The 18,025-nt window shown below is 34.3% G+C and overlaps 1 protein-coding gene across 1 annotated transcript in view; it reads left to right on the top strand.

Moving 5' to 3' along the window:
- toy (twin of eyeless) overlaps positions 1-14,720 on the top strand; it is a 1,118,401-nt gene extending 1,103,681 nt beyond the window's left edge. The window contains exons 5-7 of the mRNA XM_067758321.1: positions 12,852-13,348; positions 13,416-13,630; positions 13,715-14,720. Of these exons, the coding sequence (XP_067614422.1) occupies positions 12,852-13,348; positions 13,416-13,630; positions 13,715-13,827 (825 nt within the window). The 3' untranslated portion in view covers positions 13,828-14,720. The remainder of the gene's footprint in view (positions 1-12,851; positions 13,349-13,415; positions 13,631-13,714) is intronic.
- Positions 14,721-18,025: the final 3,305 nt, after the last annotated feature.

Genomic DNA, 18,025 nt, shown 5'->3' with positions numbered 1-18,025 from the left:
AAAATATTTATATGTACATAATAGCAAATATCTAAATTCTGACTCAGAATGCATGTATTAGGAATGTAGATACCTTTTAGTTTGTAAGTATTAGTGTATTTACGTATGTGTAAAATACGAAATTTTGTATAAAAAGAAATGCATTTCTTCAATAAACTAAGTAATATTCTCACGCTACACTTCAGTGTTTCTTTAATTCGTTTGGATGTTTACAGAAGCTTTTAAAAAGCTCTGGAGTTCCTGAAAAGGAGAAGAAAATTTCTGCAAAATTACGCCCTATATTCACATTATTCCGAAGTCTAAAATTTTTCAAAATTTTCAAAATGAAAAAAAATACGTTTTCCGAGTAGCATTTAAAAAGCTCTGGAGTTCCTGAAAAGTAGAAAAAAAGTTCTGTAAAATTACGCCCAATATTCACATTTTTCCAAAGTCGAAAATTTAAAAAAAATTCAAAATGAAAAAAGGTTTCCGAGAAGCGTTTAAAAATTTCTGAAATTCCTGAAAACCAGAAAAAAGTTTCTGCAAAATTACGCCGAATATTCATATTTTTCCAAAAGTCGAAAATTTAAAATTTTTTTTTAAAATCCAAAAAAATTGGTGTTCTGAGTGGCTTTTGAAAAGTTCTGAAGTTCCTGAAAAGAAGAAAAAAGGACGTGTGGCACTCCTGGACTACCGCGGTAAAGCTATTGCAAATTATCAACTTATGCAATTATAATATTTATGCAACATTTTGTTTTCTTTGATATTAATTCAAGTTTTGTCATTGATATTAATTCAAGTTAATCTTTTTAAGCGTGGTGACCGATAAGAAAACAAATTTTTTACTTTTATTGAATAAATGAGAAGTTAATATTTAACTTTACAAGATTTTTGTTACCGATCAGTTTGTTTGGCATGCAAATTTTTAATTTTTATAAGCTTTTCTGATCTAATTGTTGATAGTGCGAATAAAAGAGACTTATTCCACCTTTTAACTCAACGTTTCGCCAAATTTCCTTGGCATCATCAGGAGTTAAGATACGTCTATTTATTTAATAGAAGAAAGCGAACATTACAATAAGTTTAGTGTACTTTTTTACATATAAGTGTATTTTGAACATATAATAAAACAACCGTCTCCTTACATATCTCTATATATATGTATGTAAAAAAATACACTAAACTTATTGTAATGTTCGCTTTCTTCTATTAAATAAATAGAGATATCTTAACTCCTGATGATGCCAAGGAAATTTGGCGAAACGTTGAGTTAAAAGATGGAATCAGTCTCTTTTATTCGCACTATCAACAATTAGATCAGAAAAGCTTATAAAATTTAAAAATATGCACGTTAATATTTAACTTTAACTTTAACTTTAGCTTTACCTTTAACTTTAACTTTATCTTTAATTTTAACTTTAACCTTAACTTTAACTTTAACTTTGACTTTAACTTTAACTTTCATTATACTCAGTTGAGCAGAGCTCACAGAGTATACTAAGTTTAATTGGATAACGGTTGGTTGTACATATATAAAGGAATCGAGATAGATATAGACTTCCATATATCAAAATAATCAGGATCGAAAAAAAATTTGATTGAGCCATGTCCGTCCGCCCGTCCGTCCGTCCGTCCGTTAACACGATAACTTGAGTAAATTTTGAGGTATCTTGATGAAATTTGGTATGTAGGTTCCTGAGCACTCATCTCAGCTCGCTATTTAAAATGAACGATATCGGACTATAACCACGCCACCTTTTTCGATATCGAAAATTTCGAAAAACCGAAAAAGTGCGATAATTCATTACAAAAGACCGATAAAGCGACGAAACTTGGTAGATGAGTTGAACTTATGACGCAAAATAGAAAATTAGTAAAATTTTGGACAATGGGCGTGGCACCGCCCATTTTTAAAAGAAGGTAATTTAAAATTTTGCAAGCTGTAATTTGGCAGTCGTTGAAGATATCATGATGAAATTTGGCAGGAACGTTACTCTTATTACTATATGTACGCTTAATAAAAATTAGCAAAATCGGAGAAGGACCGCGCCCACTTTTAAAAAAAAATTTTTTTAAAGTAAAATTTTAACAAAAAATTTAATATCTTTACAGTATATAAGTAAATTATGTCAAGATTCAACTCCAGTAATGATATGGTGCAACAAAATACAAAAATAAAAGAAAATTTAAAAATGGGCGTGGCTCCGCCCTTTTTCATTTAATTTGTCTAGGATACTTTTAACGCCATAAGTCGAACAAAAATTAACCAATCCTTTTGAAATTTAGTAGGGGCATAGATTTTATGGCGCTAACTGTTTTCTGTGAAAATGGGCGAAATCGGTTGATGTCACGCCCAGTTTTTATACACAGTCGTCCGTCTGTCCTTCCGCATGGCCGTTAACACGATAACTTGAGCAAAAATCGATATATCTTTACTAAACTCAGTTCACGTACTTATCTGAACTCACTTTATCTTGGTATGAAAAATTAACGAAATCCGACTATGACCACGCCCACTTTTTCGATATCGAAAATTACGAAAAATGAAAAAAATGCCATAATTCTATACCAAATACGAAAAAAGGGATGAAATATGTTAAGGTAATTGGATTGTTTTATTGACGCGAAATATAACTTTAGAAAAAACGTTATAAAATTGTTGTGACACCTACCATATTAAGTAGAAGAAAATGAAAAAGTTCTGCAGGGCGAAATAAAAAACCCTTAAAATCTTGGCAGGTATTACATATATAAATAAATTAGCGGTATCCAACAGATGATGTTCTGGGTCACCCTGGTCCACATTTTGGTCGATATCTGGAAAACGCCTTCACATATACAACTACCACCACTCCCTTTTAAAACTCCCATTAATACCTTTAATTTGATACCCATATCGTACAGACTCATTCTAGAGTCACCCCTGGTCCACCTTTATGGCGATATTTCGAAAAGGCGAACACCTATAGAACGAAGGCCCACTCCCTTTTAAAAATACTCATTAACACCTTTCATTTGATACCCATATCATACAAACAAAGTCTAGAGTCACCCCTGGTCCAGAAAGACCCACTCTCTCTTAAAATACTCACTAACTCCTTTCGTTTGATACCCATATTGCACAAACGAATTCTAGAGTCACCCCTGGCCCACCTTTATGGCGATATCTCGAAACGGCGTCCACCTATGGAACTAAGGATTACTCCCTTTTAAAATACTCATTAACACCTTTCATTTGATACCCATATCGTACAAACGCATTCTAGAGTCACACCTGGTCCATCTTTATGGCGATATCTCGAAAAGGCGTCCACCTATAGAACTAAGGCCCACTCCCTCTTAAAATACTCATTAACTCTTTTCGTTTGATACCCATATTGCACAAACGAATTCTAGTGTCACCCCTAGTCCACCTTTATGGCGATATCTCGAAAAGGGGTCCACCTATAGAACTAAGCCCTTTTAAAATAATCATTAACACCTTTCATTTGATACCCATATCATACAAACAAATTCTAAAGTCACCCCTGGTCCACCTTTATGGCGATATCTCGAAAAGGCGAACACCTATAAAACGAAGGCCCACTCCCTTTTAAAAATACTCATTAACACCTTTCATTTGATACCCATATTGCACAAACGAATTCTAGAGTCACCCCTGGCCCACCTTTGTGGCGATATCTCGAAACGGCGTCCACCTATGGAACTAAGGATTACTCCCTTTTAAAATACTCATTAACACCTTTCATTTGATACCTATATCGTACAAACGCATTCTAGAGTCACACCTGGTCCATCTTTATGGCGATATCTCGAAAAGGCGTCCACCTATAGAACTAAGGCCCACTCCTTCTTAAAATACTCATTAGCTCCTTTCGTTTGATACCCATATCGTACAAACAAAGTCTAGAGTCACCCCTGGTCCACCTTTATTGCGATACCTCGAAAATGCGTCCACCTATAGAACTAAGGCCCACTCCCTCTTAAAATACTCATTAACTCCTTTCGTTTGATACCCATATTGCACAAACGAATTCTAGAGTCACCCCTGGTCCACCTTTATGGCGATATCTCGAAACGGCGTCCACCTATGGAACTGAGGATTACTCCCTTTTAAAATGCTCATTAACACCTTTCATTTTATACCCATATCGTACAAACGCATTCTAGAGTCACCCCTGGTCCATCTTTACGGCGATATCTCGAAAAGGCGTCCATCTATAGAACTTAGGTCCACGCCCTTTTAAAATACTCATTAATACCTTTCATTTGATACCCATATCGTACAAACGCATTCTAGAGTCAACCCTGATCCACCTTTATGGCTATATCCCTAAATGGCGTCCACCTATAGAACTATGGCCCACTCCCTCATAAAAACTCTTTAATGCCTTTCATTTGATACACATGTCATACAAACACATTCCAGGGTTTCCCTCGGTTCATTTTCCTACATGGTTATTTTCCCTTATGTTGTCACCATAGCTCTCAACTGAGTATGTAATGTTCGGTTACACCCGAACTTAACCTTCCTTACTTGTTTTAACTTTAACTTTAACTTCCTCTTTAACTTTAACATTCACTTTAATTTTCACTTTAACTTTAACTTTAACTTTAAGATAACTCAAATTACTCTAACTTTAACTTTAACTCTAATTTTAACTTTAACTGTAACTTTAACTTTAAATTTAACTTTAACTTTAACTTTAACCTTTACTTTAACTTTAACTTTACCTTTAACTTTAACTTTAACTTTAACTTTAACTTTAATTTTAACTTTAACTTTAACTTTAGCTTCAACGTTCTCTTTAACTTTAACATTCACTTTAACTTTAACTTTAACTTTAACTTTAACTTTAACTTTAACTTTAACTTTAACTTTAACTTTAACTTTAACTTTGCCTTTAACTTTAACTTTAACTTTAACTTTAACATTAACTTTAACTTTAACTTTAACTTTAACTTTAACTTTAACTTTAACTTTAACTTTAACTTTAACTTTAACTTTAACTTTAACTTTAACCTTAACTTTAACTTTAAATTTAACTTTAACTTTGACTTTAACTTTAACTTTAGCTTTACATTTAACTTTAACTTTAACTTTACCTTTAATTTTAACTTTAACCTTAACTTTAACTTTGACTTTAAGTTTAATTTTAGCTTTACCTTTAACCTTAACTTTAACTTTAACTTTATCTTTAACTTTAACTTTAACCTTAACTTTAACTTGAGCTTTGACTTTAACTTTAACTTTAAATTTAACTTTAATTTTGACTTTAACTTTAACTTTAGCGTTACCTTTAACTTTAACTTTAACTTTAACTTTAGCTTTACCTTTAATTTTAACTTTAACCATAACTTTAACTTTGACTTTAACTTTAAGTTTAGCTTTACCTTTAACTTTAACTTTAACTTTAACTTTAACTTTAACTTTAACTTTAACTTTAACTTTAACCTTAACTTTAACTTTAACTTTGACTTTAACTTTCATTTTAACCTTAACTTTAACTATATTTTTAACTTTAACTTTAACTTTCTCTTTAACTTTAACATTCACTTTAACTTTAACTTTAACTTTAACTTTAACTTTAACTTTAACTTTAGCTTTGACTTTAACTTTAACTTTAGCTTTACTTTTAACTTTAACTTTAACTTTACCTTTAATTTTAACTTTAACTTTAACCTTAACTTTACCTTTAACTTTAACTTTAACTTTAATTTTAACTTTAACTTTAGCTTTAACGTTCTCTTTAACTTTAACATTCACTTTAACTTTAACTTTAACTTTAACTTTAACTTTAACTTTAACTTTAACTTTAACTTTAACTTTAACTTTAACTTTAACTTTAACTTTAACTTTAACTTTACCTTTAACTTTAACTTTAACTTTAACATTAACTTTAACTTTAACTTTAACTTTAACTTTAACTTTAACTTTAACTTTAACTTTAACTTTAACTTTAACTTTAACTTTAACTTTAACTTTAACTTTAACTTCAACTTTAACTTTAACTTTAACTTTAACCTTAACTTTAACTTTAACTTTAACTTTAACTTTAACTTTAACTTTAACTTTAACTTTAACTTTAACTTCAACTTTAACTTTAACTTTAACTTTAACCTTAACTTTAACTTTAACTTTAACTTTAACTTTAACATTAACTTTAACTTTAAATTTAACTTTGACTTTAACTTTAACTTTCATTTTAACTTTAACTTCATTTTTAACTTTAACTTTAACTTTCCCTTTAACTTTAACATTCACTTTAACTTTAACTTTAACTTTAACTTTAACTTTAAATTTACCTTTAACTTTAACTTTAACTTTAACTTTAACTTTGACTTTAACTTTAACTTTAGCTTTACTTTTAACTTTAACTTTAACTTTACCTTTAATTTTAACTTTAACTTTAACCTTAACTTTACCTTTAACTTTAACTTTAACTTTAATTTTAACTTTAACTTTAGCTTTAACGTTCTCTTTAACTTTAACATTCACTTTAACTTTACCTTTAACTTTAACTTTAACTTTAACTTTAACTTTAACTTTAACTTTAACTTTAACTTTAACTTTAACTTTAACTTTAACTTTAACTTTAACTTTAACTTTACCTTTAACTTTAACTTTAACTTTAACATTAACTTTAACTTTAACTTTAACTTTAACTTTAACTTTAACTTTAACTTTAACTTTAACTTTAACTTTAACTTTAACCTTAACTTTAACTTTAAATTTAACTTTAACTTTGACTTTAACTTTAACTTTAGCTTTACCTTTAACTTTAACTTTACCTTTAATTTTAACTTTAACCTTAACTTTAACTTTGACTTTAAGTTTAATTTTAGCTTTACCTTTAACCTTAACTTTAACTTTAACTTTATCTTTAACTTTAACTTTAACCTTAACTTTAACTTTAGCTTTGACTTTAACTTTAACTTTAAATTTAACTTTAACATTCACTTTAACTTTAACTTTAACTTTAACTTTAGCTTTAACTTTAACTTTAAATTTAACTTTGACTTTAACTTTAACTTTCATTTTAACTTTAACTTCATTTTTAACTTTAACTTTAACTTTCCCTTTAACTTTAACATTCACTTTAACTTTAACTTTAACTTTAACTTTAACTTTAACTTTAAATTTACCTTTAACTTTAACTTTAACTTTAACTTTGACTTTAACTTTAACTTTAGCTTTACTTTTAACTTTAACTTCATTTTTAACTTTAACTTTAACTTTCCCTTTAACTTTAACATTCACTTTAACTTTAACTTTAACTTTAACTTTAACTTTAACTTTAAATTTACCTTTAACTTTAACTTTAACTTTAACTTTGACTTTAACTTTAACTTTACCTTTAATTTTAACTTTAACTTTAACCTTAACTTTACCTTTAACTTTAACTTTGACTTTAACTTTAACTTTAGCTTTACCTTTAACTTTAACTTTAACTTTACCTATAACTTTAACTTTAACTTTGACTTTAATTTTAACTTTCATTTTAACTTTAACTTTAACTTTATTTTTAACTTTAACTTTCTCTTTAACTTTAACTTTAACTTTAACTTTAACTTTATCTTTAACTTTAACTTTAGCTTTAACTTTAACTTTAACTTTAACTTTAACTTTAACTTTAACTGTAACTTTAACTTTCACTTTAACTTTAACCTTAACTTTAACTTTGACTTTAACTTTAACTTTAACTTTAAATTTAACTTTAACTTTAACCTTAACTTTAACTTTAGCTTTAACTTTAACTTCCACTTTAACTTTAACTTTATTTTTAACTTTAACTTTAATTTTCGCTTTAACTTTAACATTCACTTTAACTTTAACTTTCTTTTTAACTTTCGCTTTCGCTTTAACTTTAACATTCACTTTAACTTTAACTTTAACTTTAACTTTAACATTAACTTTAACTTTAACTTTAACTTTAACCTTAACTTTAACTTTAACTTTAACTTTGACTTTGACTTTGACTTTAACTTTAACTTTAACTTTAACTTTAACTTTAACTTTAACTTTAACTTTAACTTTAACTTTCACTTTAACTTTAACTTTATTTTTAACTTTAACTTTCGCTTTAACTTTAACATTCACTTTAACTTTAACTTTAACTTTAACTTTAACTTCAACTTTAATTTTAACTTTAACTTTAATTTTCGCTTTAACTTTAACACTCACTTTAACTTTAACTTTAACTTTAACTTTAACTTTCTTTTTAACTTTTGCTTTCGCTTTAACTTTAACATTCACTTTAACTTTAACTTTAACTTTAACTTTAACTTTAACTTTAACTTTAACTTTAACTTTAACTTTAACTTTAACTTTAACTTTAACTTTAACTTCAACATTAACTTTAACTTTAACGTTAACTTTAACCTTAACTTTAACTTTAACTTTGACTTTGACTTTGACTTTAACTTTAACTTTAACTTTCACTTTAACTTTAACTTTATTTTTAACTTTAACTTTAACTTTCGCTTTAACTTTAACATTCACTTTAACTTTAACTTTAACCTTAACTTTAACTTTAACTTTCACTTTATTTTTAACTTTAACTTTAACTGTAACTTTAACATTCACTTTAACTTTAACTTTAACTTTAACTTTAACTTTAACTTTAACTTTATCTTTAACTTCAACTATAATTTTAACTTTAACTTTAACTATAATTTTAACTTTAACTTTAACTTTAACCTTAACTTTAACTTTCACTTTATTTTTAACTTTAACTTTCGCTTTAACTTTAACATTCACTTTAACTTTAACTTTAACTGTAACTTTAAATTTAACTTTAACTTTAACTTTATGATCCGGGGTGGGCGTGAGCTTAGCACCTGCTAACAAGCCAACCTAATATAAACGCACGCAAGTCATTTTCTGTCAAAAATGTCTCATGCACATACAACTTGTATGAGAGCAACTCAAATTGAATTTGCTGCGTGAAAACCTAACTCGATTTCCAATTTTTGTTCTGCGTGACATTTAGACTTGACGTTTGCACACATGCTTTACATTGTCGTAACGCATGCTTATTTGGGTTAGGGCAAAAAACGTCTGTTGTTTGCGTGCGCTAAAAAAACGCAGTGCGGTTTTATTAGGTTGGCTTGTAAGCGACCATATATGTATACGATAAGCGATAGCACAATGGCTACTTCGTGAAAATCAACGACAGCTCTTTTGGTTTGATTTCGATGGTCGTACGGTGAGGAAGTGTTGCACTCGCGCTTAAAACAGAGTACCAAAGAGTGCGTGTGACACATGTTCACCTTTCAAGCATTGAAATCAAACTAAATAAATAATTGATTTTGCTTTCGTGATCGCTATGCGTTCGTGTTTACTAACACATTCTCAATTTTGTAACCTGCCTAACGCTGATTATGATAGAGATCCAATATTATGTATTTGGCCTGTTGCTAACACCGAACCTTTACAAACCTTTTCGAATATTTTCGAACCTTTTCGAGCCTTTTCGGATATTTTTTGACAAATATCCGTTACGGTTTTTTTTGATTTAGTCGCCAAGCCCGCGATAAAATCTATGCAATAGCTTAAAAAGTTCTTCAAAATTACACCCAGTACTCACATTTTTCCTAAAGTCGAAAATTTTAAAAATCAAAAAAAAAAAGTCAGAGAGGCTCTTTAAAGGTTCTGAAATTCCTGAAAAGAAGAAAAAAGTTCTGTAAAATTCCGTCCAACATTCACATTTTTCCAAAAGTCGAATATTTTGAAATATTTAAGAATCAAAAAAAAATCATTGGTTTCCTGAGTGGCTTTCAAAAAGTTCTGGAGAAAAAAAGTTCTGAATAATTACGCCCAATATTCACATTTTTCCAAAAGTCCACAATTTAAAAAATAAGAAAAAATTGGTGTAATGAGTGGCTTTTGAAAAGTTCTGAAGTTCTTGAAAAGAACAAAAAAGTTCTGAAAAATTACGCCCATTATTCATATTTTTCCAAAAGTCAAGAACTTTCAGAATTCCTTTGAGGTATTTCCAATTCTTTCAAAAGGACTAAGATAGAAATAGTTCTTTCACAAAGTAGCTTGTTTCAATTACAAAAAAAAAACCAAATTCCTCTTTGAGGAACTGAAATGGAATCAATTCCTTCGCTCTTCAGAAAAGGAATTGATTACTTTTCCAGTTAATGCTGAGTGTAATTGGTGAATGTACATATAGCAAATACATATAAAATAATTAAATTGTCAATTAATTTTACACTTATTGCAAAACCTTTTATAATCATTGTTTATTTTTGTGGACGCTTGCACCAAAACGCAACATTGAAGAATTTGGAAAAATGAGGTCTAAATGCAGATCCCTTCCACCAGCTGCATTTCTATTGAATTTTCGAATCATTAAATTGATTGAAATCATCAGCTAATACTAGTATCAAATAAATTTTAGATGATTTGCTCGTTTTTTCAAGGTAGTAATCACACGTTTGCCAAAGTCGCTGCTTTGGCTATTTTATTATTTTTGCTTCAATGTGTTTGCTTCCCATTTGTATAATGATTCATATCAAAGCGTATAGTACCATTTCAAATCGCACCTAAACGTATCAAAGTGACACATTTCCTTTCTAGTTGCACCAATATGTCACATATACATTTTTATTAGATTCTTATATCTAAAGGAACGTATTAAAGAAATCATGGGTTCGATTCAAAACAACAACTCGTTTTGTCAGTATTATTATTATGATATATTTTTTCTTAATTGAAACATTTTTTAAATAGGGATAGAAGGAAAAATTTTAAGACAAATGACATAGCTCCTTGAAGAGATGCATTCAGCTATCACAGCAGCGATTGTTAAGGCCTGGCGCTCGTTTCGAACCCATAATCTTATAAAGCAATAGGCCAATAAAACAACGACAAAATTCTTATGTTTCGTAGAGCACAGGATAAAAAATTGTCAATAAATACGGCACTACGGCATCATTGCCCAAAAAACAAGGTGTAATGTTTCTTTTACAGATGTCGCAGCACTGTGCCCATCCCGACTGATGCTCGCCAAGGGGAACATGCTTTCCGCAAGGTCATTGAATCCGCCTCGGCTTGTTTTATTCCCGCAGGAAGAATTCCTGAAATCCGGCCTCATTTTCCGGCGGAGGCCGCAAATTTAGAGAGAGAACGTGACCTTGTAAGACAGCTCGATCCCGGCGACCCCCAAATAAGGGATATAAACCAACGCATCAAATTGCTTGTGGATGAACACAAGCGGGCGAAATAGTAGGAGCATTTAAGGGATTGTAACCTCTCTGCCGGTGTGGGTCAGCTTTGGTTCACCGCAAAGTCGCTATCGAATCCGTCTAAGCACAATGACAAAATTTCCATCCTCTTTGGCGATAAAGTGTTGCCGGATGCGAGAAAATGTGGGAGCTCCTTTTGCCGACAATGTATAATGCATTCTACGGTTGACAAAGTTAGACGGCGGGCCAACGGACTCGCACATAAACATAAATTCAGCGCGTTCCCAATTACCATCACCGCCAGAGAGATTGAGGATGCCATCGGTCATGCTAAACCATCTAAAGTAGTGGGCCCAGACGGCATAGCCATGCCGATGCTTAAAAACCTAGGTAAAGGGGGTTTCAAATATTTAGCACATGTATTGAACCTGTCCTTTCCACCTTTGTCATCCCGGAAAAATGGAAAATGGCCAAGGTGGTCCCGCTACTAAAGCCTGGGAAACAAGCTAACATAGGAGATTTTTATCGCCCGATGTCTCTCCTATCTCCAGTAGCCAAGACACTTGAAGCAATTCTGCTCCCCTATTTTAAAGCTAATTTGCAACTAGCCTATCATCAGCATGGCTTCATAAAACAACATAGCACAACCACCGCGCTAAATGCCATTAGCACGCAGATAAATTGCGGTTTAAATCAAAACTCCTACCATAGGAGAGTACTCGTTGCGTTAGACCTGTCAAAAGCTTTTGATACGGTCAACCATGGCACGTTACTGCAAGACCTGGAAGGGTCTAGCCTTCGCCCAAGTCTTAAAAGGTTGACCGCAAATTATCTGACTGGTCGGCAGGCATCGGTGCAATTCAGGAACGCAACATCCAAACCAAGAAGAATTAAACAAGGGGTGACATAGGGCGGTGTCCTCTCCCTACTTCTGTTTAACTTCTACCTTCGCCCCCAGAAGGAGTCACTATCGTTTCTTACTCCGATTACTGCACAGGCCCAGGCGCACAGATCGATGAGCTTTGCAACAAAACAAACGGCTACCTCCTAAATAAAATAGCACCAAATTTGTTAGTGTGTCCCACACTAACTTAATTGTGTGTATTCACAATTTTTCTTCGACAGGTATCGCAGCATTGTGAAAATAATTCGCAAAAAGAGATAAAAAAATGGGGTTATGAAAGCAAACGAATCACCGCTGTGATAGCTGAACTGTTAGAACAGCGGGCCAAAATGTGTCCGTTGAAGGAGCTTTGGAGGTCCCGAAAAAGATCTATACAGCGAGCTGTCGTAGTTGTCTGATCATTTTCTTTCTCTATTCTAATTTAAAAAATTTTCTATCAGAGAAAAATGTATTATAACAATAATACTGACAAAAAAGTTATTTTTAAGGCCTCGAGCTCGATTCCAACAAATGACCTCACAAACCAATATGACGACAAGACAACAAGTTTATGCTTATTAAGGCAAACTCACTCCATACATTAAAAAAAAAAATTCTTTTGAGATGAATTGTAAAAAAAATATTTGCGATGTTGTCGGAATTACTCATGATAAAAATGTTTAATTTTGGTGTGGACCTCCACGCGTCTCTTTGTTATTTTTTATAATTTATAAGTAAGTTGCAAAAATAAATAAGCGAAAATATATTTTTATCACCAATTTCGCAAAAACAGGTCTGGTTTTCAAATCGACGGGCAAAGTGGAGGCGCGAAGAAAAGCTACGACATCAGCGGCGCTCAGTTGACCATGGAAGCAGTAATGCGGGTCGCTCCAGTACCGACAACTTGGCTACAATAGCAGTGGTTAGTAATCACAGTGCACCTGATGTCAATAATGTCATGGGCATCGACGTGGGTGGTGGGACTGCCTCCGATATCAATGTAGCTAGCAATAACGCCACAGCAGTCGAGGTCTCGAGGATTGAGGGAACGACAACATCTATGGCAGCAGTACTTCCGTGCCCCAACAGTGACGCAAGTGCAACTGTTATCATACCTGGCGACTCAGCTGCCGTACCTGCAACAGCATCGGCAACGGTTGTAAATGTCGTTGGTTACAGCAACGGCGCGAGTCCGTCCTTACAAGCCATAACACCCCGACTTTCCCTTAACTCCGGTTTCAACACCATGTATTCATCGATACCACATGCATCAATGGCTGAAAGTTACAAGTAATTAGCTAAGTTTTACCTTAAAGTTCTCAATAAAAACTTATTCTCCATTTTTCCAACCTTTTAGTTCCATGACGTCATCGTTGAGCTCTATGACATCGACTTGTCTGCAGCAACGAGAAAATTACCCATACATGTTTCATGATCCACTGTCTCTAGGGCCTATGTCATATGCGGCGCATGCGCGCTCATCTTCAAATCCTGCAGCGGCTCACCAGCAGCCACCGTCACAACACACCTCAATGTATGGACCTGGTTCAGTGACTGGATCTTGTAGTACAGGTGGGATTTCTTTATATTTATTATACCTTGTTTATGGAGAATAAATAATTTTTCAATACTTTATTTATTTTTAATAAATTATAGATAACCACACTATAGCAGGTGTCATATCAGCAGGTGTTTCCGTACCAGTCCAAATATCTACACAAGGTGTAAGCGATTTATCCAGTACCAATTACTGGCCGCGTCTTCAGTGATCTACATTGCTTTTCACACAGTCGGCAAGTGAGGCACCAACAAATGCCCGAGCACGCACATCGACGGCGTTTCGCCCGCCCTTTAATTCGACTAATCTTGATATTAGACCAGCATCAGCGGTTTTAGCTGCTTCTGTGGTGGCAAATGCGGCTGCTGTAGCTTCAGCTGCCATTAATGCAAGTGCCAATGTGGTCACAGGTAATTTCAGATATGTCAACATAAGTATGCCTTCAACGGCAAGCAGCAGTTTTAACACATTAAATGGAAATGGCAAGCTACAAGGTGGTTCAAAAGCGATTGTCGCAACAGTAAAACCATCGAATAACAGTAAAATGTCAAATAATATGATTAATGATATAAATATTTTCGGTACAAAGACAATCAGCAGCGTTGCCACCACCTGTCATGATTTCTGTTCAACAAAAACAACAACGGGATATGCAATGGGCGACACCAGCGGGCGCACTACATATACACTCGACAGTCCGGCAACCATAAAAACTACCAAGAATTGCAAAAGCATCAATATCATTTGACCATAAACTCAGCACAACATTCACGACGATCTCCACAAATGCAACTAAAAGAGCAGCAACTTAACTCTATGGAAAATGTACTGCAACACCACCAAAACTCCCACCTCCCTCACAAATTCATTCGATGAGGATATGCCAGCAGCATCACCAACAAAATCATCATGATTATCCCCAGTGTTAGATTTTAGACGTTGAATATAATCAATAGCAACTAACAACCACCAATTAAACTAAAGAAAAAGATTTATCAATGGTTATGAAGCAGTTTGAATATAATTTTAGTCCCATACATATTAAATATAAAAAATTAAACTGGGTTTTTGATAAATGGTGAAAACCCTTACCAATAATTGCAACTTGCGAAGTAATAAAGTAGAGCTGAAAAAGTATTTATATTCCTTTACTAGATGTTTAACAGAAAATATGTTGATACATTAAAATACCCTCTTGTTCAGCTGAAAAATTAGTTTGTCTTTTCCAAAAATAATTTTGTTCAAATTTGAAAATGGTCTTAGCACTCCTCTGTATCCCTCAAAGTTGCGACTCTCCTTCCTGTTTATGAATTTCTCCCACTCCCTGTATCACTCACTTTCCTTTTTCCCATTATACTCAATTTCACTCTTCCCCATTCCCAACCCACACCCACATCGCCGCCAACTCCTCTCTTATTTTCTCTTCCACTACTCCTATATTTAAATTTTCACACCCACTTGTCGAGTCTCACTATTCATCATCACAACAAGTAACGCCAGATATCCTTGTTTCCCGATAACTGAAGTCAATTGGGAGCTCCAAGGAGGTACAGTCTTCCTTCGCCTACGTCTTACAACTGAGTGGAGACTTTCATCTGTCTGCTTACAAACCGCGGTACCGATTGAAATATTTTTGCGTCCACTAGCATAATGTGACCCCACATAGAGTGAATGTGTCCATAGTATTACCAGAATTTGTTTGACGACCAAACGGAAGGACCCCAATCAGGTACCAGGATTTATGTTATAGAATAACTTCATCCTCTTGGCAAATACCAAAAATTTCCCAGCCCCGCTCTTTTTACCCCGCCTTATTGATGGATTATATGCAGCTCCTGTTTTATTTTAATTTATCCCAAACGTATTGGGGCGTCTATTGTCGTTTCAGCGAGTGTTACACCCTCCTTTGCCAACTCATCGGCCTTTTTGTTAGCTTCTATCCCCTTATGACCAGAAACCAGTATAGATACACTTCTTGATGAAGGACTGTGTGAGATTATCGCCTTAATTGCCGCTATATATATTGACGTGCCTGCAGCTTAAGCCCGCTTCATCCTGAGTTTCTGCAGCTTTTTTCAAGGCTATAATTTCCACCTGAAATACGCTGCAGTAATCTGGCAGCCTGTAGGATCTACTTATTTCTAGATCAACGCAGTAAACAGCAGACCCGAACCCTTCCATTAATTGGGAACCATCCGTATAGACGTGTATAGCATGTTCTGCCATTTCTGCACCCAGGTACCTACCCTCCGGCTAAATTGTAGCTCCAATATTTCTTTTGAAGCTTAGGCACGGGACCATATATTCCGTAGGCCCGATATTAGATGGCACTATAGTGTGGCCATATGGCCTGTACTCAAGCTGCCCAAGGCCTTAAGCCTTGTCGCAGTTGCTAACGTGATGCTTTTGGCCATTAGGTCTGCAGGCGAGATGTGTATAATTGCCTGCAATGCTGCGGCTGGGGTGGGTTTTAGGGTTTCCGTTATGCTTATCATTGATGCTCTGCATACCCCCTCAAATTGTTTTGGTATACGTACTTTTTTGTCTAACAAACAAAAACTCCATAGTAAAGTATTGGTTTCCCAAAATCCGTAAATACCCAATAAGAGAGCTTGGGTGACAGGCCTCACGTACATTTATTTTTTAAATTTTTTATTGGACGTTGATGTAGCGTGGCCCAATGAAACCAGGCAAATCCTGTTCGTGTGTCCGCACCCCGTGGGACCGCAGTCAGGTATAACGTCACGGAGGGAAAGGCGATTTTGCCGCCACCACTTCGCATCCGCATTTCTCTGCGCCGCTTTCATCATGCATCAATTACATCAAAACTATAAAGGCCATCTTGCACATAGCAGTCCAACCATCTATTTGTCTGCACATTCGGAGAACTAAATTCCTAATGGAGTGCTCCTCTCAAAAAACTCTGTGTACAGAGAGTCTTTCGGCGTGAAAACGAGGGCAGCGAAATATTACGTTTTGTACACTTTCCAATTCGGAGGGACTGTGTGGACAGAAAGGATCCTCCTCTATCTCACGCTTATGTAGATATTCCTTGAAGCTGCCCTGACCGCTCAATATCTGTGTGAGGTGGTAATTTAGTTTTCGCTCACACCATTCCGCTATATTTTGAACTAGCTTGAAGGTCCAGCGCTCTTTTCTAGATTTTTCCCACCGTTCTTGCCACCCAACTATTGTTCGTGATCTTGCGCTTTTCTTAGCATCTTCAGATCGGCCATTTCACCTGAGAGTAGATCTACTGAGATTTTCCTGTATCAAATATTGATCGCGTCGTCCGACACCGTCCGATAAGCACATGCTATTCGCGTAGCAGTAATACGGTAGGGTGCTAGTATATCTCTTTGGTAGACCATTTTAGATCCGTGCCATACTGGTCTGCATATAATACTATCGAGCTGGTTACGTTGGATAATAGCTGATGGGTAGATTCACCTGGGACACCATTGTTAGGCGTTATTCGCTTTAGGGCCCCATTCACTCTAGATACTTTCTCCCCCACCACCCTGAGGTGCTCCTTAAAAATTAAATTTGAGTAAATGCTTACTCCAAGAATTTGTCTGATAATCTCCTATGGTTAGGACTAACGCAGCCACGGTCCGCTTGGAGCTCACAAAAACCACTTCTGTCGTATTGCTAGCCATCTCCATTCCCATGGTTGTCCTTTATTCTTCCCACGGCGTCATTACATAATGCTTGGAGTAAATCAAATTTCTTGGCCACTGCTACTACGACAATATCATCTGCATAGCCGATAATTTCCGTGCGACACGGAAGGTCGATTTTGGACGACCGTCGTACATCACATTCCACAGCGATGGCCCTAGAACAGATCCCTGAGGAAAACCGCCAGGGACGTTGTTGTTGTTGTAGCAGTGATGTTGTGCTTTCTTGTTCGTCATCCGTATCAAAGAGGAGTGAGTACCCATCAGTTTCTTGAAGCCCGCTCTATTGCTCTTTTTTACAGCATTTTTAAGCGCCGTCCTTTGGGCTATGTAGGTATTGTGTAGCTCATTATATCGTGGCGACGAGCGTGCCCTCTGTGCCCTTCCTCGTGCCATGTGGCATTTTCTACGCTCTTCCGCAATTTCCTCGTTCCATCAATATATCGGAGTCGGATTTACTTTTATGCGACTTCTTAAAAGTGGTGTTTCCATCTTCTTCGTTGCAGTTGGTTGGAAGCTGTCCTTGGTGAAGTTTCCACTAGCTCCAGGCTAGTAGCTTTGTGGGCGCTGTGTGTGTAGACGTTACTGATGGACCATTTTCCTCGTCTCGCTATTTCGCTATTAGCAAACTTAAGATCTATAATGGAGTGTCTATTACCAGGGTCGAAAGTATATTTCATTGACTCATTTAGAAGTTCTAGCCTCAGTGATGTAAAGCTTTCGAGAACA

Source organism: Eurosta solidaginis, chromosome X (assembly GCF_040869045.1).
Source record: "Eurosta solidaginis isolate ZX-2024a chromosome X, ASM4086904v1, whole genome shotgun sequence".
In the NCBI taxonomy this organism is placed as follows: Eukaryota; Metazoa; Arthropoda; class Insecta; order Diptera; family Tephritidae; genus Eurosta; species Eurosta solidaginis.
The sequence above is the reverse complement of the archived record's forward strand: the minus strand, read 5'-3'. Positions and strand labels throughout refer to the sequence as shown.